Source organism: Pollicipes pollicipes, unplaced genomic scaffold (assembly GCF_011947565.3).
Source record: "Pollicipes pollicipes isolate AB1234 unplaced genomic scaffold, Ppol_2.1 Scaffold_7231;HRSCAF=8579_pilon_pilon_pilon, whole genome shotgun sequence".
Taxonomy (NCBI): Eukaryota; Metazoa; Arthropoda; class Thecostraca; order Pollicipedomorpha; family Pollicipedidae; genus Pollicipes; species Pollicipes pollicipes.
The window spans coordinates 29,650,554-29,675,884 of NW_023597034.1; the positions used below are offsets into that span (position 1 = coordinate 29,650,554).

At 51.8% G+C, this 25,331-nt stretch overlaps 1 protein-coding gene across 1 annotated transcript in view; it reads left to right on the forward strand.

Moving 5' to 3' along the window:
• Positions 1-7,832: 7,832 nt before the first annotated feature.
• Positions 7,833-25,331, forward strand: part of LOC119110719 (single-stranded DNA-binding protein 3-like) — a 28,961-nt gene continuing 11,462 nt past the window's right edge. Inside the window, 5 exon segments of the mRNA XM_037234639.1 lie at positions 7,833-8,136; positions 11,887-11,959; positions 13,689-13,750; positions 20,559-20,643; positions 21,062-21,106. Coding sequence (XP_037090534.1) covers positions 8,081-8,136; positions 11,887-11,959; positions 13,689-13,750; positions 20,559-20,643; positions 21,062-21,106 — 321 coding nt within the window. The 5' untranslated portion in view covers positions 7,833-8,080.

Sequence of the window (25,331 nt, forward strand, 5' to 3'; positions counted from 1 at the left end):
CTGAGAGGGGATTTATAATTTCTGGAGCACGTCAAAGGCCAGGCCACACAAATCATAACATGCTGCCTTATACAGCCCAGATACACCAACCATCCTCCTGGGTCTACTCTCCATTCCTGGAAAGCATGCAATCTTATATCAAGTGTAAGCCATTGTCTAAACTTAAAGGCATCAATGCTATCCAGACTGCCAGCAAAATTGCATTTTTGACACCTGGGTATATCTTATGCATTTGAACAGAGGTGGTTAAGATATTGGGGTGCATCATGACTGTCACATTAAGATCATTTCAAACCTGTAACTACTTACAAAATCAAGTATAATAAGTAATTTTCTGCTAAATATAAGGGCTTTTTGCTCCTGGCAATTCCAAATAACTAAGGAAGCACATATCCTTGCCACCAGAGTTTAAAAGCAGCCTAGATGAATTATTCTACTTCTATTTATGGGCTTAAATAATTAACTCCAACTTGTTCCAACATGCTGGAAATCATCAAAAGTTATACAAGGGTGCATGGATATTTAAGGCATCCTGACCCTATGAGCCAAAATTTCACTAATATTCAGTCATGGTATTGATTGCTGGCACATATTAGCTCACAATGAAGGTGCTCATGATGTGCAAAATGATGCTTTGTAAATTTCCTGATGCTGAAAGTATTCTTAATATATAACAATCACAAGTACATAATATGTGTACAAATATCATGCTTGTCCTTGGGTTCAACAAATTAGTATTTACTGATGGCAGGAAAAAAAGCACGAAGTTTGTGTCTGCCAGTGCGAAGCTTCCAAACTGGAAATTGGTTTTCTACTTTCTCACAATTTAATAATTTTCTTATAACAAGGTTGATGGGCTACCTGAATGATAACCTAGACAACTACCTACATTACATACTATACCTTCTCCAAAATCAAATATTTTAACCAAATTGAAGAATATTAAAGTGCCAATCACAAATGCTTCTAGCCGAAACAGTTAAAAAATACACTGGAAAACAAATGCTACATTACAGAATGTAGGTGTTAAGCTATGTATAGCTTACACAGTATAGCAGTAGTACACCACCATATAGCAGCAATACTGCTGCACTTTCATTTTATGCATCATGTAAATCTGATAACTCTCAAGTTTTGTGCACTGCCACCACCAATGACAATATGTAAAGAGCTGGCATTTCAAGAAATAATGTTGCAAGGATAATGTCAGGTAAAGTTACCATAAAATGTAATTGCCCCAACCTAGTTTGATAATACAGTAAAGTTTAGCCTGGCCTAAGTTGGGCACAGCCCATGGGTATGTATAGCTAAATGACATGCCATAGGTGTCCAAATCAGTTGATGGATTTTTCACAGACTGTGTTAAATACAGTCAGACAAAAAGACAGTTGCTGGGAAACAATCCTACACCACAGTTTTGATGCTTAGAATGTGCATTTCAACACTTTCCAGTATCACATTCAGCTTCCATACTAAACCTAATCCTTACCATCCAACTAATCCGAAAAAGAACAAAATTTTTGGATTTTATCATTCAACATATGCTGTTTTAAGACAGAGATTCAGGCTTTATGTTTGGCAAACCAATTCAAGTGAAACAACGACACAAAATTTGAGACACCAAATCAATATTACAGAAAAAAGTAAACCCAAAGGAAATCAAATGACGTATTTAATCAGCTGGATTGCACTCAGAAATATACCTAAGCAAACCGTTGAAGTCAAAAACCTCTTGAAAAACACAGAACGTTTCTACCGCCGGGGAAAACGTTTAGTTTCATGCATACATGGCTACACAACGCTCAGTAACTCGTTGTTAGTCACTGAAAACACACCACTCAGAAGCGAGCCTATTTCCGCTTACTTCCACCCCAGGAACCAAACTTACCCCAAACGATCGTCACATGACCACCCACAACTCACCAGAAACCACGTGCACCACATGTGCTGCGGATTGAAGCAGGGCAGGGCAGGCAAGTTACCGGGCTTTGGGCAACGCAGTGCAGGCGGGAACAGTCGGGATGTTGGGGAGGGGGAGGGGGTTCTTAGCAGCGATCTGTGGTGCCCAGAATGCGTTATACAGCTGCACCACGTGCGTTGATATTTTTTTATTTCACCCCAGATTTACAGTATTATCAGGCTTGTTTTGCAATTATATTTAATAATAAATGAAAATATTAAGTATAATTTGATGTAATTATTTTGATGCTCCATTAAACCAAAATACTACCTCTAAATAAATGTTCAACCTAGAGTCATGGTTGTATAATCTGTGAATTTGAGGAAACAATATCCAGGGCCATCGAATCTGCGGCACGCACGGCTACGAACAGGGTGCATATGAAACAAGAGCGTCAAGAACGTACCAGGAAATTAACCGTATTCATGTCTTACATGATGCCTGGCTTATTTTCTGCTTAATGTATTTCATGAATTTTATCATATTTCGTGGGGAACATTTTTCTGACGGAGTAAATCTTTTTATTAGGACGTCTCTCCTGATAATTTATTCATGAAGATTGGTAAAGGCTCAGCACTACATGTCTTCTGCTGTTTATGAGCTGGTCTACAAAAAAAGGCATAAATGAAATATCAAAAGGCCAAAGGCGTCTTCTGTGTGGTCTGCCGTTGTCGGTTGCTGGCGGAGGACGGCGGGTCAACAGAGAGAGGGAGAGGGCACGAGGACAGGCACGATTATGCACGAGTGATTATCGCCTTATCCTTATTCTGGAAGCCTCCTCGGCTTCCTCGTAAGGACACTCCAGCGTATTTCGAAATCATTGTTTTATTCGTGCTTCTGCGGAAAATGAGACGTAAATTTCAATAGCCGGGTTGAGTGTGCGTACTGATGATATCCTTTTAAGCATTCCATCGTTGTCGCTTTCTACCTACATGTAGATATTAGTGTATGCTGTGTAGGGAGTGTGTCGCGCTCTGCACGCCAGGTATTTTGTACTTGCGATTAATAACAGTCACAGGCATAGTCGCATAACAGTCACTGTCGACTCGAGTGCAACTGAAGTACGGAACTTAAATGGCTGTCGAATTTGTATGGTGAGTTCCACACCGATAGTGTCTACTGTGCAAAATATCACTGCGTCTCATTCAGCCTGTCCGCATCAGCCCTATCACGCTGTGAGATGGAGCCTGCTGGCGACGTGGCGGCGCCTGGCGATGCCCAGCTGAGTCTGGCACTCGAGTCGTTTGACCAGCTAACCTTGGAGCGGGATCGCCAGAGGCGGCGGCTTAACGAGCATGAGAATGGCGTGCAAAGCCTGCAGCAGCTGCTGCAGGAGAAGCGGGACGAATCAGAGCGGCTGGCTCGCGAGGCTGAACGCAGCCAGGAGGCTCTGGCGGCGCTGCAGCGACGGGTGCCGGTGCTGGAGGAGAGCTGCCGCAGCAGCCGCTGCTCGCTAGCCATGCTGACCCAGATGCGCGACCTGCTACATCAGCGACTCGACTCGGAAAAATGCACTACTGAGGAGATGGTGAGCAAGCTGGAGAAGCAGCTGGAGGAGGCCTCTGACCGCTGGAAGCGATACGAGGCCGTGTACATGACGGTACCGGCCTTCCGTCAGAATGTGGAGCTGAACGCGCTGCAGACGGAGGAGACGGCGCTGCAGGTCCGCCAGGAGCAGCTGGAGGACGACCGGCGCGCTCTCGTCTCGGACCAGGACTTCTGCGTCCAGCTGGCCAAGCACTGGAGCCAGGCACGCCTGCTGAGGGACGCCATCGAGGCGGCGGCGGCTGAGCGTCGCCGGTCGAGCCCAGCCGGCGCAACCTGCGATGACTCCGGCAGCATCTGCTCGCAGGGCTTCGGGACACCTCAGGCAGCCAGCCTGGGACCCAGCCCCATCAGCGACATGGAGACAGACGGCACCAGGTCGCCGGCTGCGCGCCGAGAGAGCCGGACCGGCCCCGCCTCCCCGGTACCGATGGATGTCACGAGCTCGCCAGAGAAGCGGGAGCTGCAGCGGCCGGTGGTGTCCCGGCCGGCCGCTGGCGCCGGTCAGCCGACAGGCGTCAGCGACCCGGCCATCCGCCACTATGGATAGGCCGGCTGTGTTCGGCCGGAACCAGACCGTACTGGCCGCAAAGACTCCGGATCAGATCGGGCTGGCTGCCCAGAGCCCAGAGCAGACCAGGCCGGCTGTGAGGACTCCAGACCAGGCCAGACCTGCTCCTCAGGGCTCAGAGCAGGCCAGACCAGAAGCGAAGGCACCAGACCGGGCCAGACCTGCCGCTCAGAGTTCAGAGCAGGCCAGACCAGAAGCGAAGACACCAGATCAGACCGAGACCTCTGGGCGGGCTTTAGCCGAGGTCAGACTATCTACACGAACCCCAGACCAGACCAGACCCATACCCGCTGCGCCGTCAGCGTCGTCCCAGGGCCTGCTCAGCTGGCGTGCCCCCGCGCCTTGCGCGCCCGTGCCGCCTGCCGCGCGCTCGGCGGCCTGCGGGCCGCCATCATTCCTGATAGAACTGCCGCAGCTACTGCGTCCGGCGCGGCCCCGGGCGGTGTGCCCCGCCAGCGCTGCCGCACCCCCTTGGCCGCGCCCGCCGGCGCCCGTCACGGCGGCAGCTCTGGCGCTCAGCGCGGGCGAGACCGCGGGCGCGCCGCCCTCGGTCAGCGCGGCTGTCCAAGACGCCGGCGATGAGTCTGATGAGAGCCGCAGGGGCTGGACGGCGCCGACTGGTGACGAGAGCCGTCCGGCCAGAGAGGCGCAGCCGGCCGGGTCGCCGCCGTCGCAGTCCACCGAGCAGGCGCCGTCGCCATCCGGGCGGCCCCAGGCCTCGCCGGGCGGCGGCAGCAGCCTGCAGGGTCGCCGGTACTGGCTGCCGATGCCGCCCGAGTCGCCGGTCGTTCCGCCGGCCGACGATGAGCGGCACGACTTCGTGAAGCGGCTACGCCAGAGCCCGGAATGGCACCGGAAGATGCCTCCGCCGCCGCCGCCGATGCAGCCGGCTGGCCGCCGGTCGGAGGCCGTCGCCCCCGGCGCCGGTCTGTCGCACCGCTTCCTACGGCCGGCCGTGCCGCCGGCGGCGTCCGTCGGCGGCCAGCGGTCCATCTTCGACCCGACGCCGCCGCCGAGTCCGGTTTCGAGCCAGGTCCGGTGCGATAGTCTCGTCAGCTCGACGCCTCGCTCGGCGGCGAGCCCCGCCGCCGCTGGCTGGAAGACGCCGGCGGCCAGCCCGGCGGGTGCTGAATGGAAGACCCCAATGTCGGAGCCGATCTCCGCTGGTCGTGCTGGCCCAACAGCTAGTGCTGGTTGGAGGACTCCGGCTGCTAGCCCCGCCGGTGCTGGGTGGAAGACGCCGGCGGCCAGCCCGGCTGGTGCTGAATGGAAGACCCCAGTGCCTTGTTCGATCGCCGCTGGCCGGGCTGTCCCAGCAGCCAGCCCGGCCGGTGCTGGCTGGAAGACGCCGGCGGCCAGCCCGGCTGGTGCTGAATGGAAGACCCCAGTGCCTTGTTCGATCGCTGCTGGTCGGGCTGTCCCAGCAGCCAGCCCGGCCGGTGCTGGCTGGAAGACGCCGGCGGCGAGCCCGGCCGGCGACATGCAACCCCGCTCGGCAGCGGCCATCTTTTCGAGTCCGGAGGCGGACGGTGGTCAGTTGGACGCGTCCTTCTCGCTGTTCGGTCAGCTCGGGAAGGAGGCGGCGCCGCCGGTGGGAGCCCAATCCAGCATGGCCCTCTTCGGCGCTGGCGACGCGAACACTGACGCCGACCAGACAGACGACTTCAACTTCAGCTTCTTCGGGGCAGAACGCGCCAGTGAGAAGGAGTCGTCGGCCAGCGGCGTGTTCAGCTTCTTCTAACGGCTCGAAACGTTTCCTGGGTCCAGTGTTGAGTGGTTTTGTTTCGGGGTTTTGCGTCGTTGCTGACGCTGCGTTGGTCGCAGGTTGTTACATTTCTACTTCCAAGTTGTGTTGTTAAACATAAGGGATTAGGCTTGTTTAGTTATTGGTTGTGCTTGTGATGGAAATGAATAAACTTCACCAAATGACTGCTGTGTTGTGTCTAAGCCACTTTATCTCGACAGCCCAGGCGACCTGATAATTTTTTGAAAGTCGTGACGGTTGTGCTATCCTCCAATCACCGCACTTCATTACTCCCGCATTGGGGCGTTGTTAGCCTTTCTGGTGGGGGAAAGTTTTGTGAACTTTTGGAAGGGCTGAACAGCAAGAAATAAGTCAACCTTCCCCAAGATATACCAAAAATTAATAGGTTTATTCCCTAAGTTGGCTCAGTGGGTTCCCAAAGTGTGGGAAGAAGCCGTAGATCCTAACCGAATAGAGAGTTTCACCAGCAGAGAGAGAGAGAGAGAGAGAGATACATATATATATATATATATATATATATATATATATATATATATATATATATATATAAACATATATTTTTTCTTCTTCTTTTAGTTTCTTAGCATACCGGTAGCTTATCACTAATATTCGCTTGGATAAAAGCATGTAGCGGAAATATCCCACCCGTCTATTCATGATCCTGTTCATTCTACGAAAAATTAGACTTTACCACCGTCTCATCTATATCCATAATATTCCCCGCAAAGACACTTAACACTACGAAAACTACACCCCTGCTGCCTGGCCAGTCATCCCGTTCCTTTCCTATTTGCATTTATGGACGTCCGGGCGGACGCAGCAGAGGAAGCAAAAGCGAAGTGCATGTAGTTGACCGCTACGAGTTTTAAATAACCATTCCAACTTTTAGAGCCGCGTACGACAGTGACTGGGCTGGGACCAACGTGCATCAAAGCGCGCGTATTCTATAGTGTGTTTTTAAGCTCGCTAAGACAAGTGTTGGACCAAGACAGACTGCGTACTCAGTGGAGGTGGACAGGTCCTCAACGAAAGGCCTGAAACAGCCAATACCAACCAGCAATTGGGAAAAACAGTGAGATATGGTAGTTCAGTGAGTCACCAGGGTGTCAAAGGTCAGAAGCTATCGAAGACGTAGTTGGGATCCGAGGTCATGGAACGGAGGTACCCTTATTATCATTACCCTTATGCCAGAGACGGCTTTCAACAGGGGCGAGGGGCGCGGGAATTTTGGGTTCAGAGGGCGTCCCCTCCCCCTCCCAACTTACTGGAGGATTAACACTGGCCATTTGAAAATTGACTGGAAAGAACTAACGAAAAATTGCTTTCGCCTGGGAAGCCTGTTACTGTGCAAGCCATGGGAGGTACCCCAGTGATACACGATATAAGAAGCCTATGATGTTGTTAGAGGGCTCGAAACAGGCCAGACAGTACACAGGGCGATAAAGTGGGGAAAGTAGTCAGATAATCTCAGGCAAGCAAGAGTACAGTTAAGTTGGGGGCCATGGGATAATTACCCAGCCTTTCCTCTCAAGGCGATTTCTTATATGAAACTAAAAACAATCCAGCGGATAGCGTTAATGATGTTAACACTACGTAGCAACTTTTGTTGTGCCTTGTTTCGGGTATGACATACGCTTTTTAAAGAAGTGCTTGGTGTCGATCCGACCAAATCTCTCAGATGTTCCCTGCGTATGGTGTAGAATACATGCATTTGATCCGGTACCGTATCGTAATAAATGCAACCAGATGTGCCATCGATATGATTTCCTTAAGCACTCTGCACTATGGCTTGAAATACAAATGAGCGTAAACTTTTTTCAGACAAACATTTTCGATGAATTGAGCTATTTTTGTTCTCAACTAAACAGCATCAAATTCTCCATTTTAGCCATTGAAACAATAATATTTTTGACGACTTTTCATAGTGATGTGGAAGTTTTATGAACAGCTGACTGCATTCATGGTCGCCACGAAACTACAAAAATCAATAATCCGCCATTAAAAGTCATGAAACGTTGCGCCATCAGTGAAAGAATAGCTTTGTTTTTCCTTGAAGACACGTGCTTATGGTGACAACAAACGGTTTACAGTTTTGTACCAGCTATTGTGTCGTTCTCTAGAGGCATTTTCCGCATTGGACTCCTCTTATCTGTTCGTCGATACCGCATTTGTTGTTAGCTGCCGTGGGTGTGCGGTGGACCCGTGGTCGGCGCCCTTGCAATCGTGGAAAGGATTAGAAATGTACGCCAAAGGGAAGGGATCAGCCGTCCCTTCCGACGCACAAGCGAGAGAAAAGTACGTATTGCACGAAGCATCATGATATTTATCTGTCGTGTGTGGTAACGTTGCGCACCACATACAGCTGCGTTTCTGCGTAATGTTTTGCCGCGCCAGGCACTGCTGGGTAGTAGTGCTATGGCCGGGTTTTTGTATTTAGGAATTAATGCTGTCTGCTGATGCAGTTGCGTGTACCTTCAGTGTAAATGCTTTTAAATAATATTGCGAGTGGATGCCCTAAATTTTCTTAGCATGGATTGCATGGATACTTAATGATTACCTGTGGAAGATTGAAGTGTGATTTAGCCAGGTTTTTGGATTGTCATTGACAGAATTTTAGTGATAAGAACATCCCAGATTTACTTATTAAGATGGACCTTAGATGTTCCTATTAATGAAACAAAACCATACCAAAGATATGTGCTTAAGGCTATGATGATTATTCCTAAAGAAGGCTTTGGAGCTGGCAGGTTGTTAAATATTCTGTTATGATCAGGCAGCCACTGATATGAAGACAGGGCAGATTTAGGGAATATTAATATGTTATTGTGGTAGCTATGTTATTTTATGACATGATGTATATATGTAGAAAGTAATAGGATGGTTTTCATTGTGTGTCAGCTCATCAAAATTGGCTTAATAGAGCAAGTTCCTTCATTTATGTCATAGCATCAGGAAGGGATGATGCCAAAGATGTAATATGTGATTATGGTGGTCCAGGTAACTGGAAAAATTTGTGTTCAAATATAGACAGTGTTGTGGGTAACTGTGAAGTTGAAAATTACCTTTTCAGTTGTTGACTAACCATTTTGCATTTTTGCTGGCCCTTTACCCACTTCACTTTCATGGAAGTTTTGGGCATGCTTGCTAGTAGTCTAGATTGCAGATCACTGCAATTTCAATGGAATGTTGACAGTGCCAAGCACCTAGTGATCCTAACAAGGGTGAACTTTGCCTTTCTGAGTGCCATGTACATCCTTCTGTGGTGATAGCTCCTCTGTAACAGCTTTGGAAAAATGGTGTAATAATGATTATTGCATTGTGCATATGATTGCAGGATGGAAACTATTGGTAGTTTTACTGTTGTGGGCCAGCACATGCTGCATGCTGCACAGTTCACAGCTGAGGATCTTGGTTGATTATTTTGGAAGCATTTTTTTCATTATTTCTCTGTCTTGTCACAATGATATCCTTCTTTCAGAAAGTTTATTTATGAGTATAGCTTGTTCAACACAATAATTTTCTCTTCTGTACCTAATTTTCAGCAGCCCAATAGTATTTTTTACTGAGTGATCATTGTCTAATATGGAAAAGTTTGAGTTGGATGTCCTTGAGTTTAAAAGGTAGTTTGGTGGTCTAAGCCCTAGCAGTGGTTTTAAATGGTTATAACCCTGTGTAACAGGCCTTCATGCCCTCCTAGCTTTTCAACATAAAACCAGATTCAATTTTTTAGGAACATTTATGGATCAAGTCTTAACTGGCATCAGTAGATCCATGAAATTCAGTGAATCTAGTCATAAATTTATGGTTGATGGCCCCAGAACTGATGCACATATGAACTGATATTACAGAACTGGTTTCCAAAGCCTATAATAGAACTAATACCATGTGATGTTCCTGGTGGTTCTTGACAGAATGTGTACAGATATTAACCTGTAGCTGTCCCAAATAGTTGTGGTGTATAAAGTTGATATCATCAACTGGTGTAGTCAGTTCAGGTTGTCATTCTAAGGAGAATACACCTTCGTAACTGCACAGAAAGATACCAGTTTCACAGGAGCTCAAACTGTCATGAATTGTGTTGCACCCCAAGCACCCATCTACAGAAATCAGCAACTCACTACCTGTAAAGGTACATAATCAAGGTTTCTGTGAGAAGAGTATGGCACTGCTGAGTTGGGTCATAATTATTGCTTTCTTTTGTCATAGAACATAAAGAATAGAAATTGAATAGAACATGTCATTACTTGCCAATAAATCTTAATTCTGTGCAAGGCAGTTGGGATGGTCAATAAAGGCATGTTTTTGCTTATAAGTTGTGTGATTTTACTTGGTAGATGTTTTAAATGTTACAGTAAATGGTGAGGCTATGCCATCCAGGGAAAATAGCCCCTGCACTTCTGGGGTTCAGACTTGTTTGCACTAGACATGCTTAAAGCAATTACATGTTTGTGGTGTATCCACATAACCAGTGGTACAGGTGGAGGTATATCCCCAAAAATGTGATGTGTGAAATGTGTACTTTGATGTGTTGGGTGGGGATATGATGGTCACAATTCACTCAGGTGAAGGGCCTGCCCAGACCAGAGCTGGAACAGCTAAGCATGTGCTATACTGGATTTGAACCTCCTGCATAGACAGGTTTGTATAAACTTTCTCAAAATGTGATATTTTAGTGCATTTTCATTAAGTTCCACCCCTCCCCTTTAAGAAAATAGCATTGCCCTACCTGTGTACTCTTACAGCACTTGATGAGGATAGCTCATCTTGACACCTTCTCACATCCTTATGATATAAAATTGCATTTTCTTCCCTGACAGCAGCATACTGTGGTACCAAGAAATTTGTTTTGGAGCACTTACACATCACCATGTGACTATGGCCAATGAAATGTAAAGTAGATTGTTTTTCAGGAATGCGATCATCTTAAAGATTCTCAAGTAGGGACTGCGGAACAGAATACAAGGAATGTTGGTACACAAAAAGTTGCCAAGGAAAATAGATGAACATGGCATGAACACGGCAGATGCTCTTGTAACAGCTTCTACATCATAAACACTGCAGCTGCTCCTGCGAAAACCCCTACAACGTAAACACTGCAGCTGCTCCTGTGACAGCTTCTACATCACAAACACTGCAGCTGCTCTTGTGACAGCTCCTGCATCATATGTGTCATATGTCTTTGGGGCTTCACGACGCACTCAGCTGCTGGGGCTATATGGCGTCGCCTGTCTCTCACCCTGGCAGGAAGGGCGGGCACCGGGGAATCGAACACCGTACCTCTGGTTTCCCAGACGCGCAGTGGTTAACGCAGATGCGTTTACCACAAGAGCAGCTGCTGTGTTTATGATGCAGGAGCTGTCACAAGAGCAGCTGCAGTATTTATGATGCAAGAGCTGTCGCAAGATGCGTTTTGCGCGATGCGCACCATATGTCGCAAGATGCGCACCGTGCAAGATCGCTAGCGTAGATGCGTTAACCACTACACCACCGGCACTCTTGCATCGTAAATACTGCAGCTGCTCCCATGACAGCTGCTCCAATGACAGCTGCTCCCATGACAACTGCTCCTGTATCAGTTCCTGCATCACAAACACTGCAGCTGCCCTTGTGACAACTCCTGCATCCTAAGCACTGCAGCTGCTCCTTTGACATCTCCTGCATCATAAATACTGCAGCTGCTCTTATGACAGCTCCTGCATTATAAACACTGCAGCTGCTCCTTTGACATCTGCATCATAATGAAGAATTCCCTAGTGATCGTCTCTGGTGACAGGTGTGGCCGGACTGACCTGCTATGGGTCAGTGATATTAGGCATATCTAGTTTGAATGCCAAAAGATTGACTATTCACTTCTTCACAGCTGATTAAAGCTTGACATGACTTTGCCTACCATTTGAAATTATTCTTTTAAAAAATTTGAGGGGGAGCAAATTGACCCATCAGGTGCATGTTAAACCATTGTACTGTGTTATCGGTACTGGGTTGGGAGCGATGATTGGATGTTGATGCACCCATCACATTACTGACACTTTACCCTTGTTCCAGGTTAGCGCTGTACGTTTATGAATACTTGTTACATGTTGGAGCTCAGAAGGCAGCACAAACGTTTTTATCAGAGGTGAGTGTTCGTGAATGGTCCGAATCACACGTGATCTCAGTGTAGTGGTGTACCGTACGATGTGTCGTCATGGTGACGTCATCATCGAGGGAACCGCCTCGGTGTGAAGTCTGTAAGAGTTGGATGTTGTGTGTGATGTGGTCTCTGAACCTCTACTGGCGGTTCTGATAATCGTCTATGTCGCTGCGCCTGTAGCTTGCACCTGCGTACCTGCGCGCACTAACAGATAAATAGCTTCACCTGGCTTTGTCATTGTGGTATGGCATGTTTGGCGGCATTGTTTCGGCATTGGCCCGGCTCGCACCCGATTTGTTTGTTAACACAATCTTCGTCTGTTTGTTTGTTTGTTGCGTTTGTTGTTCGTCGTGTGACATTCGTCGTGAACTAACAAAGCTGTGAAAGATTTGATCCTTTGAGAGGGTGCTGTAAAAAGGTGGTACGCGATTTTTGGGGGTGCAGCCGGACGGTGGAAGGCCAGTTATTTTGGAACCAATATTCTGGGCTTTGGTACGGTAAAGGAGAGGACCCGTTTTAATTAAGTTACTGAAGTTGATTAGTGAGTATTGATAATATTATTCGCAGAGATGCCTTAGCCTGACAGGCATAGTTTTGAATGAATAGTGAATAGCTCCAGGTGTCGAATTTGACGTCAACAACAGCAAGGTTCTACATGAAAGGCAGGCGGCTAATGGCTGACGGAAAGTTTGGCTTCATAAAGATGGCACCCGTCCCCCACGGAGTAGGGGACCCAATCTCTTCAAACATGTATCGGACGTGGGCTGTTGAGAGATTCAAGGACTCAAAGGACGACCCAGGCAATTACACACTGCGCATGTCGTACGCTATAGAAATAAGTCATCCAAAAATTCGGTTACAGTAGTATGGTGAGCTAAAAAAGCATTGCGGAATGCTTCGCACCGGATATATAATGGAATGATTCTGGAGAAATTAATGAAATGAATATTAATGCGAAATACACTAAATGATAAGTTGAATGATGATTCAAATGCAATGAATGCGAAAACTAGAAGAAAATGCGCTGGAATGTATTCCAAATAGGTGAGGATGATTTGCAAGATCCATCTTGGTGTCGCAAGTTTTGTGGTCGGGTGATTTATAATTAATTATGTATAAGTCATCATTCGGATTACACCGCTTTGCTAGGTTTCAAAACGCGTACACTACCCAAGACCTTTCCATGAGAAGTATTTTCACTTATCAACGAATTATATTTCACCCCCAACTGACGTCGGTATGACGAAGTGTAAAGCTTCAGTCTCGTGGCGTGGACATGTATGGACGTCGGTCCCTGTTGCAGCGACGTGCTTGCTCCTCAGACCTATTGTTAGTCTCCCCCTCTTTCTTTCTCTCCGCCTCCGCCTTATCCCTCGCCCCTTGCTTCCTCTCCTTTCTCTCCCTCTCTCCTGTGTCTTCGCTCCTCTCGTCTCTTCTTTGTTTTCTATCTCTCTCCATTTCTGTTGTCTTTTTCCCTCTTCCTCTTGTTTCTCTATTGTATGCTTCCCCCTCTTCTCCTCAGTTTCTTTGTGCCTGCGCCCCTGCACCCTGAGCGTTTTTCGTGGCGTTTCTCCTGAGGAGCGGCCCTGGTTTTTCTGGTGGCGCGGCCCTCCCTCCCAGCTGACCCCGCGCCCGTTTGACCCCGGCCGCCCGCCGCCCTGGCGCCGCCGCCGCCGCCGCCGCTGCTGACCCGCCCCCGCCACGGCCGTTGCAGATCCGGTGGGAGAAGAACATCACGCTGGGCGAGCCGCCCGGGTTCCTGCACTCCTGGTGGTGGTGAGTGTTGACTCGGCCGGCCGCCGTCCGCCCGGCCGCCCGTGCGCCTGCAGTCACTCCTCTCCCCCCCCCCCCCCCTCCGTCCAGCGCGCGCCGCACTGAGCGGTGGACGGCCGAGGCCTGGCCGCCGTGGACGGCCCGAGAAAGCATGTAAGACGTGACCCATTGGGGAAAATGGGCGCCCCAGAGTCTGCGTGCCGTTCAAAGAAGAATGTAACGCGTTGGTCTTACTGTGTAAGAACGTCGAAATCTTGCGTCACTTGTACGCATAAATGGGACATGTCTTATCTTTTATAGTTACGTGTCATATGCTTGTCAATGCGGACAGTATTGCTCCTTTGATATTCACAACACGATGACCGCGCAGGTAACGTTATCTACTCATCTCCTCGACTGTCAGTGAAAGGCGGTCGAAATTGACAGCGGTTCAGATTTCCTGTTTCTTAGCGAGCTGTCTGCTTTGGATGCTGGTTATACCGGTTAGGAGCTGGTGGGGACCTAGATTAGGCTTGCTGTGTCTCAAAGCTCCTAGCCTGAGCATCTCGAAGTTTTTCATCACACTCCTAAGCTGTGGTTTTTAACGGGTTTCCGAAGCTACTTTAAAATTGACGATTGGCAGACAATCCTCCGGCCGTGCTCTAGGAACTCATATTTTGCTCTTGGCCGCGGTGGTGGGCCGCACAGCCAGTTTGAAAGCCATGGCTCCAGCTGCCGGACCGGGCGTTTTGGTATCGTTCGGATATAGTGGCCAGCGTGCATTGCACCAGCCCAAGCTTGTTTATGTGAACGAAATCGCGGTATGCTTTGCGTCACGGGGTGCGATGGTTTGTCGTGGGCATGAGCGCGGGCGATTATCTCGTGGTGCCGGATGCACGGGACATGTCGGCCACTTAACTCGGCGCGCGTGATGTGGCGGGGATTCGAAACCCGGGCGCCACCTCTGCTTCCGCTCTTAACATTCAGTAAGACTCGCGGCCAGGTGAGGGGGCGGCGTGGGCGCCAGCTCACGTGGTGCCGCCACGTGAGCCGCGCGGCGGCGGCGGCGGCGGGGGGGGGGGGGGGGGCAGCGGACGTGAAGCCGACTGTGGACGGACATGTGGCAGCGCCGGGGTGGCCACACCCGGCCCTGGTTGGCTGCAGCGCAGGACGGCTGGGTTGAGAGCTGTGGGTTGTGGATGCACGGGTTATAGGCTGGCGGCGGTGCAGCGCTGATGGGTGCTTATGTGGGTGGATTGCTAGGTCGTTGGCGTTGGGACGTTGTGGGATTGCTAGGTCGTTGGCGTTGGGGCGTTGTGGGATTGCTAGGTCGTTGGCGTTAGAACGTCGTGGGTGGAATGTTGGGCCGTTAGCCGATTTCAGGCGGGATGACGCATGGTTATTTGCTGTGTTTTTACCCAGGAAGATATTTGATTTCATGTTTAGAATTCCACTAATATGTGAGCCGTCTTGTTATCTGGGCCGATGGTCGGCATGCCATATCGTTGCGAGGTATGGAGGTAGCAGCGATTCTTGAAAGCGATGTGGCCCTTTTCAAAGCTACCCCCCCCCCCCCCCCCCCCCACGATACGGCACACAGACATGGGTCCATAAGAGCCATGAAACCGCTGTAAGCCACCATCCAGTCGGCTTTCCCAGAACGTCATCTAAAACTGTCTCATTTGAAACTGGCGGCCGCCTGCGACCAACCATATTTGAAAGCTACTTTATGGAAGGGAAATGAAGGTGCAGTTGTACCACCGTGAATGCTCTTTGAACAAGAACCCGCTCATCTACAAAGGTGCTATTGTACCTAGCAATCGGTTATTTGTACGGAATAAGGAAGGCTAGTGAAAAACCTGACCTTCAGCGCCAACAAACGCGGAACAATTGAAGGATGTTTGTTATATTCGTCTTGCCTCGGCGGACAGCGCCGGCATAGTGCTGGCTTACATAGGTTTATAGCACTGCTGGAGCGCTGATGCCACTGTGGAGTACATGTGGACCTGCCGCATGATCCATCCAAAGGCCAGAACTGAACTGCAACATTACTGTGTGCACGGGATTGGGTCCAGCAAGAAACAATGCTTGTTTTCCCTGAGGTGTTTTATTTGCATTGTCAATTCTAAAAGGCTGGTGTGTATAAAAACATGCATTGACATATTCCTGTGCATTACACATAGTTGAACATTTGAACAGTTTTGTGTTCTCAGTGTTCATCAGCCTGGCAAAACGCCTCCAGTACGGCCCGATGCGCGCAAAATCTTTTCTCAAAATTCTATAATGGCCCAAAATTGCTGATAGCCCAAGGAAGGCACCCGGTGGAACGGACAAAAGGCCCTTATCTTGAAGATTAAAGAAGTAAAGCTTCTTTAAAGTAGGCTTCCGATTAAAATTAGGAAGGTTAAAAAAGTAGGCTTCCGACTCCGCTCCCCCCCCCCCCCCATTCCACTCCCTTAAAAAACGCGAAGAACTTGAATGTCTCCAGTTTTGCCCCGTGTTGTCCTCCGCAACACCATGGACTAAAACGCCGCCTAAATGAAAGCCGCTATGGCGTATTTGCCCCATAGGCCAGATGTTGATGCCAGAATGCCGCTGGTTTAGTACACGTTAAAGGGGAAACTCCTAGCAACAAGAACTATACCAAAGGAGTCAAAAGAGGAGGAAGTTTCAGACGACTGAAACTGGATGAGTTTGGGAACGGCAACTTGCGGAAGAATATGATAATAACACAAGACATTCGTCGCCTGAAGCCCAGGTCGAGATCACAACGCTCCCCCTGATCTTAGCGTCGCGAACACATCCATGGGGCGCATGAACTATAGTATATAGAGACCCATCACCCCCCCCCCCCCCGCCCCCACGCGGCACATTTCTGTAGTAGCATAGTGCCTTGCATCACTGGCAATGGAATGGCGCGCCGCTGGCTGTCTCGCGCAGCAAAGCGGCCATCACCGGCTGTACCGCGCTCACACCGGCCAGTCACGGCAGCGGCAGGTGGTCGCGTGCGGCTGCGCGAGAATGCCGTCAATTTGTTTTGTGCCACGCGACAGTGTTCCACCGTCGAGTGAGCTGTACGATGATTTATATGGCTTGGGCGCATGTGAGGATTCACGGCCCCTCCCCCTCCCCACCACTCCCCTACCTGCCGGACTGTCGAATGAGTTACGGCCGCCTTTTGTGGCGGACCTACCGCAATACCCCGCTGGGAAGCTGCCATGATTACCTACTAGCTCCTGGCTGAATGCCGCTTGCCTGCCAGGGTCTTAAATAGCACGTACACTCTGATGGGATTTCGATAAGTGCGGTGGACGCGAGGCCGCTGAGGCCACTCGCTTGTGCGCTGCTCCGAAGACTGACGGTGTTGGGCGATTCCTCGTGCCTTTTAAAGTCGTTTCTTTTGCTGCCCGCACAATTCAAGATTAGCACGTTCAGTCTGTTAGGCATGAGTCCTGTCCGGGTCGGGGCGCTCCGATCCGGAGATGTGCACCGACCCTTTCAGAAATGCCGAAGTCCGATCCGAATATTCGCCCCGCTGTGCAGTAGTGCGAGTCCGAGTCATTGGGCATTGTTGTCTTGTGTTATTATGACCTTGAGATCGAGTCCTGGTCGTGTGGCATCGATTGTTAGTAAAAATCTGAGTCCTGGGTCTTGCATCCAGGCCCCGGTGCTTTAAGCTTGAGGTTTGATATGAGTCTTTGGGCATTAAATCAACAGACTTTGAGCCCAAGTTCAAATCTTTGCATTTCGCTCGTTTCATGCCATGTGATTCCGAGTTCAGCCGTTCTGCTTCTCAGGAATTTTTGTGCTAAGACTTGTGTCCAGATGTTGTAACCTATGTGTACCGGTGGTTAAGTTCATGTCCATTTTTGGGCGAATTCGCGATCCAACTTTCTCCAAGTTATCTTTATGACCACGCAGTCGAATCGCCCGAAAGCCCCAATTGCTACCACTACTCTAAGGCACGCGCTCTTTATCAATTCAGCCGTTAAACTCAAACCGTACCGAGATCTCAAACTTATCCGAGCCCCCCGTCTCAAGTCGAAGACGCATGCGTTTCTAGTGTTATGCGTCTTGTCTTGGGGGTCAGTCGGTCTTATTTTTATTTTCGTACCGTTAACATCATTATATATTTGCACTACAAGTTATCATGCCGTTGCGAACATCATTGGATCAATAGATGACAGCTTACGAACAGAAAGGGAAGCAGTGTTAGCATTTTACGCGCAAAATCTATGTTCTGCCAGTGATTTCAGACGCAGCATTGACAGTTACGGCCGCTAGAGGTTATTTGAGTACCTCCAATGTGATTTGAGGTGACCATGTTTTGAGTTGCCAAGAAAACCGGACGTTGCGAGCAAAGTGGTGGCGCTTTCGTAGGCGTCGGTCGGGTGGGTATATCCGCGTCTCGGAGTAGAATTGTCTGTAAGCTGAAGAGCACGCTTAGGTCATTTAAGGTTATTTGACGACCTGTAACCGATTTCAAGTGAGGATAGCGGGAGTGAACGAGCAAACAGGCCTTGCGAAATTGATGGTAAAGGTTTTGTGAAAACCGACGTTTTTCGCGAGCAGAGAACTCTCGTCAGACTGAAAGGCAGTATATAAGTAAATGGGACTGGTGTCATCATTCCATGTCAGCGTACGTCAATTGACCAAATAAATGGATGGTACTGAATTAATGGGTGAAAGCTCTTGCAAATCGGTAAGGTAGATTGGGAGCGTGGCATTATCAGCGGCTGTGGTCAGTAAGGTATCTCGTTCTGGGCGTCCCAGACATTCCATGGCAGCCGATTGAAATCTTATCACGTATGGTGCCATGGCGGTCTTGAAATGGTGAGGGTTAGCTCATCATCTCCGCGATAGTAGTTGTGTCTGGATAAAATCGTAGATGAACTTGTTTAATGCATCGTATTTTATGGGCGACAAAACTCGGTTTTAATGATAAGGTGGGTCATAGATCAATATAGGTAGTTTTGGCTATTTTGATCAGTGTGCTGGTATTTAACAGTATACACTAGGTGTCATGATGCCAAAGCCAACTAGTCAAATATCATCCAATGAGTTCAACGAAATACCAATAATCATGTCAATGTGTTGAATATCATCTCGTGGCATGTCTTCTGTGACCAAACTCTAACGAAATTTTGGAACTCATTTTACTCAGCTCTAATGTATGTGTGACTCTTGACCAGGGTGGATCATGCTGTGCAAGGAATGGACTGAGTAAGGTCTAATTTGGCTGCAATCTGCGCTGAGTGGCGTTATATGTGTATTGCACGTCACACTTTTCTTATGACGTCACCTGCACACACATTCCTTGGGCTACGCGCGCGCGTCAGGCGCACCGAATAAACGTCCGTGTGAGCAGACCTTTGGGTTTAAGTCTGAGTCCGAGTCCAGGTCCTTGGCTTTTTTTTCTTGGCTATTTCAGCTGATAGGTCCTGCTCTGGGCGTGATTCGTCCGTTCAAGGAATCGAGTCTTTGGGGCCGACTTCCGAATGGTCATGACAATCCGCAATCGACTCTGAATCCGGTCGGATTCTGGTTCACACCCGTGAGCTGTGCATTTGACACATTTACCTAACGACCAAGCCAATTTTTATACACACTTGCTTGAAGTTTCCGTACTAAAATCATCATTGCTTTTCTCGAATAAGACAGCCAGCAAAAGTCGCATGGAATCCTCATGTTTGAATCCGACATGACAGGGGAAATCGTTAGACATGCCTTCGGTCAGAGCGCTGCCTATTTTATGTATAATTAATAGTGGGTATGGGCATATAATTTACAACGCACAAGCCAAAGATAGCGCTGCGTTGAGAAGTTTGTGTTTGTGCCCATGCAAGCCAATTCTGAACCTAATCTCAAAAACCAAAAAGTAATGGTAATGAAGACCTTACAGTTGCATCAAGCGACGCTATTTCACCGCCTTCATGCATCGAGTTACAAACATGTGCAATGTTCATCCCGCCAAGAATCAGCTGATCGCGTGCGCCAGCCAGTTCATAACCCACGAACACGGACATGGAGCCCACAAATATTCGTTACCGGAAGCGTCAGAGCTCGCGCTCCACCGGATCGCACGACTTCCATGGCGTCGTAATCATGGCCAACTTGGGCGCCATGTGCATCAGGCTATATTTTGACCGGCGGAACCAGACCAGAATGATCAGATCTGACGCCGCAGAACAGAGCGGCGCTTTCCTCCTCTGGTCTTGCGCGGTCGGCGCCGTCGGTGGATTGGTCGGGGTTCGGTGGTGGTCTGTGGCGCCCTGCAGCCTTCATGGACCTGTGTGTCTGGAGACACGGCGACTGCATAACCCCCCCCCCCCCCTCGTACTGCTGAGACGGGCGATCGTCATCAATACCAGATGAAGGAACAACAACATTGCGAGGGTTCATCCACAATTTAGGAAAGTGTTGTTGCCGGCAGTGGGGTGGTTTCATCTTTGGTATCCTGTTTTGCTTCGGATCGATGCAGACATTCTCGTAGTGCTATATGTCGTCGTTTTTGTACACTGATGGGACTGGCAAATTATTGATTGATATGGCGTACAGCTTTAACTTAAGTTATTCGTAGAACGTGCGTGCATATGTGCAACCGCGAAAACCATGTGTGAAATCGCCCTTTATACGATGCAAACGGGACCAGTGCAGAATGCAGAAATTGTTGTTGTCGAAATCGATTTGCATTTTGGCTGCGACATTGAACGCCGAGGACTGTCGTGACTGAAGCGTTTGATGGGCCCGCTGAGATGCGTGCTGCGAATCCGCGGGCTGATAACGGCTCCATAACTGATGTTTGTGCCGACCAGTTTTTGCCTGTTGACAGTGTATTCTGGGACCTGTACTGCGCGGCACCGGAGCGGAGGGAAACGTGCGACCACTCAAGCGAAGCGAAGGCGTTCCACGACTATGTAAGTGCCATCACCGCTGGCATGCCCTCCGCGGCAGCAGCCGTCGGCGGCGTCCTCGTCTGTTGCGCTGCTCCGGCTGTCCGGACGGCTGCTACATGCGGCGTCTCCCGCCGCCCGCCGCTTCAGTCCGCAGCCCCCGTACGGCCCATCTGTTGTAGCGGTCCCGTCGTGACGTCCGGGCCTCTCTAGGCTCGAATCCCGGCTGGTGCCGATTTTTCTGCGCATTCATCGCCAGGACAGACGTTCTAGTTTGAGTTCATCGGACGTTGCGCCGGCTGCGCGTGCCGTGTCTGTGTTGCCGCGCACCGGGCTGTTGGGGCCGGCTCTGCCCCATACCTTCGACTGCTCCAGCCCGCCGGTGCCCGCCTTCTGTCGTGCACGGCCGCTGTCGAACGCTGATGTTTTGTCCGTTCTTCAGGGTTTCGTGAACGCCGGCGGTTACGGTGTTAATGGTATCGGCCACGTAAGTACCGCAGACTGTTGCATTGTTCTCACGCGTGCACGCGTGGTAGTTTGCCGACACCCGTCGGCTTCCCCCTCCCCTTCTCCCCCTATCCATCCTCTTCTCTACCTTCTTTCTTCGTGTTGCGTGCCGTCTCCGTCGCCCTCGCGCTCGTCGCTTTTTCGCTCGCTCCCCATGATCCCCCCGTGCTTGCAGATCCCACCGTGCACGGCGGGGCGCGTGCCCCTAGCTGAGCTGTCAGTCAGCCCGATCAGCTTGGCGGGCCCGTCGGTTATTCCGGGAGCGACATTAGCTGTGTGGCGCTCCGATCCCGGCAGCGGTCCGAAATGTGGAGCGCCTGGGGAGGGAACCGCGGGTGTTTAACGGCAGGTGAGCCAGCGCCACGCCCGGCGTCCTTCGGTGGCGCGGTGAGCTGCACTGGTGACCCGGACTGGGTGGCAGACGACTCGCGGCGTTACCTCGGCGGTGGGTCATTTGGTGGATTAGTTTGCGGTGCCTGGTTAAGGCGTGAATCAGTTGTGGTCGTCCTGTTTGGTGTGGTGGACTGCGTGTATGACTGAGGCCGTGGAGTACCTGTGAATGTCACGTTTTCACTTCTCGGTAAAGTGTCAAGGGTCTGTACGGCGTGCATCCAGCCCGCGTGACCACATGACACAGATGACTGATTGTGTGATCTATTCGAACACTGTGTTTCCCCATTGTTGAACGTTTTGTCATACGAAAGGCTCATATAACCAAGCATCTAGCTTCTGCGATTTTGTGCTATTAGCATGGTCGTTGTGGGTCGCTTTGTTCTCTAATATGGGCCATTGCAGCCCAGCTTGGCCTAGTGCCAATATGGCCAATGCAGACGGCGCGCCCTAAAACCCAAATCGTCACCAACATTGACCTTTTGGATGATGTACGTGAGCCGTGACCTGTCTCATTCGTGCTGATTCGATCTGGGTAATCACCGATGAAGAAAGGCTTGCTTGCTTGCTTTTACTGCTCATGGTTAGTTTGCTTCGAAGTTTTCTTTTCTTTCTTATTATGGTGGGAAGGGATAGGCAAGTTTAAGAGTGCAATGCCCAGTCGTTATGAACGTTTGCGAGGGATTGCCCGAGCTCCTGCGCGATGGGCAGCCTCGCCTGTGGCCGGATGTGGGTCTCGTGTGCTGTCGTGGCCCAGCCGTCCCCTTTCACCGGTGCTCAGCAACGGGCAATGCCGTCACTAAAAATGGCTGATAGGTTCGCCGCGGGAGAGGAAACGGGCAAACTGCCAAAACGTCGCGGGCGGACACCGGTGGTCGTTGGCGGGGGTCAGGAGGGGGGGGGGGGGGGGGGGGAGAGCAGTGATGTACGCAGCGACACCGGCTCGCCCGCGCCGCCCGGCCCGACTGCGGGCGGGGCTGCGGCGCGGACCGGGCAGGGAACCGCGGCGGCGCTGTCCGGCGCTGGCCGACGCGTCGGGGGTTAAGCGCGCCCCTCCCGCGGACTGAGGCCGCTGGTGACCTTGCCCAAGGCTGCCGACAGGGAAGCCCGCCAAGGTCACGCGGTTGTCTGCGTGGCGCGTCGGGACGGGGCGCCGTCCCCGGCTGCCGGCCGTGCGCCGGCGACACAGCTGGCCGCCGCGGTCATTCACTCGGCTCCCGCGGCCAGTGTTTATGGCAAAAGTTGGCGGTGGCGAGTTCGGCAACTGATTACACGCCGCTGAATGGGTGCCTCGTGCCCGGACCGCGTGCGGCAGCGGTGGGGGGGTCCGTGACTGGCGCTCGCTCGGTGGTGAATGACGGCCCAGCAAAATGGCCCGCCTGACCGTCGAAACGACGCAGGGAAGGTGCGGATGACTGACACTAGTCTGGAAGTCTGCAACCGAGCCTTCGATGACGTCAAATTTGTCGGCACGTTTGCGGACTATGAACGATGTCTTGGTGGAGCGTTATTTTCACGGCGCTATGCTGTAACCTTGGATGTGATGGGCTGTTTGTTGAAAAATGGCTTACCCAGAAAACAGGCTTCTATGGGTGTTCGAATATCCTGGCTAGGCCATGTTCCTGATCCTGCTGCCAGCCCCATCATTGCTATGTTTTGACTCCTATTTGGCGACTGCGCCGTATGTTGCGCATATTGGTGGCTTGAAAAGTTGGCGTAAACTGAATTGTTATCCGTAACGCTCGTGCTTTTCAATCTTGGGGACGGTTGAATGTAAACTGTATTCGTTGGTATGAGCGTAGAGATGTCAGAGGCTTCGCTGTACATTTTGAAGCTATGATTTTATGGCAGTGGTCACAACCGGATAGGGAACAGCCTGGAAAATCAATAATGCTGCCGAGACTTGGGGAGGCCAACGCAAGCTATTCTCGACCGTATTGATCGGGACAAAGCCTGGATGCGGGGCTGGCAATGTAATCCGGTAGGGACGAGAATCGCGTGCGGTGGGAATGGTAGATTTGCGTTGGGCCCGGCTGATCGGGATTTGCCCAGGGTACGGTTGGCGTGGTGCTGTAGGTACACCGTGACACAACAGCGCAGAGCACTCTTCGTCTCTCCATGAGCGACGGAAATCCGTTTCACGGCTCCGTTTCCCTCGCACATGCTGGACCCCACCAACTTAAAACGCTGTCAAATTTAACAAACTGCACGTGTATTGCTGGCGGGCGGGCTTGGTACCATTTAAATCGGCGGCGTCCCGGCGTGGCGGAGCGGCCAGCGCGACGGCGACGTTGCAACGCTATCTGTCCAGCGTGGCGTCTTTGTCGTGGCCGGGAGCAGCTGGACGGGATAGATGGCGCAAGGGAGCCGGCCAGCGGCGATCGGCGCCATCCGCTCTCCGTCCACGCGCGCAGTGGGTCAACACCCGAGCTGCGGCGGGAGGGGCGACGCGGCGGACCGCCTCTCGCCGCTCATCTCCCTGCAGTCACGGGCGGGGGCGAGAGGTCGAGGGGAGGGGGACGCCGGCACACACGGAACCTCGTGCTCGGCGGCCGGGGCTGCACCGTGCGGCCGGTGGCCGGGGGCGGGCGGTACGCGTTGGTTCGCCCCTGAGCAGCCCTGCAACAGGTGTGTGTGTGTGTGTGTGTGTGTGAGCACGTCGGCGGGGCGCGCGTGTGACCGGGCGCCGCGGTCGCCGCCGCTGAGGCCGACCCATCACTATCGACCTGTGCACGTCAATAAGGCCGGCGCGGCGCGCGGCGCGCGGCGGGAGCGCGACCGCCACCGCCCGACCGCCGGCGACTGCCCTCCGCCTCCTCCCCGATCAATAGCGTCTTGGGGGGGGGGGGGGGGGGCGCTCATGAGGTGGGCGCGGCTGTGCGTGCCGCCTCGCGACCCGGCCCCAGGCCGGCACGTGGCGCCTCGGGCCGGGCGTGGCGCGCGCGCCGCGGAATCGATGTGTACCGGTACCCGTGACGTCACGCGCCGGGCGGCCGGCCGGTCGGATGGACAAACAACTGAGCTGCACGCACGTCACGTGACGACGGAGGGTGCGGCACGCCCGCGACTGTCCCGTCTTGTCTGGCCCGAGCTGTCCGGTCCTGCGCTGTGCTGTCATATGTCCTGTCATGTATTGTCATTCCATGCCTGTCCTGTCCTGTCCTGTCCTGTCCTGTCCTGTCCTGTCCTGTCCTGTCCTGTCCTGTCCTGTCCTGTCCTGTCCTGTCCTGTCCTGTCCTGTCCTGTCCTGTCCTGTCCTGTCCTGTCCTGTCCTGTCCTGTCCTGTCCTGTCCTGTCCTGTCCTGTCCTGTCCTGTCCTGTCCTGTCCTGTCCTGTCCTGTCCTGTCCTGTCCTGTCCTGTCCTGTCCTGTCCTGTCCTGTCCTGTCCTGTCCTGTCCTGTCCTGTCCTGTCCTGTCCCGTCCCGTCCCGTCCCGTCCCCTATTTCCCGACTCGGGCAGGGGGGGGGGACAATTCGCCTCGGCATGCCCGGCTTGCAGCGCTCGGGTGAGGCCGGGCTGCAGCGACGGACCGGCGCGTGGCCGCCTCCGCCTCCGCCTCCGCCGCCGTCTCCGGCTCCGGCTCCGGCTGCGAGCCTGGCTGGACCGGTGCACGGGCCGGCCGGGCTCGACCCCGCCGGCCGGTGGCGGGCTGGCCGGCCCGGTGGGCTGGCGGCCGCTGGCAGGCAGCTGCAGGCGCGCGGCTCCAGGTGGCCAGCAGAACAGGGGAGCGGTGGCAGCGCGTCGCCACGGCAACGCCAATGGTCGCGATGTGCCCCGATGTGTCACAGCAACTTTCCATCTTTCTGTACGTTTTG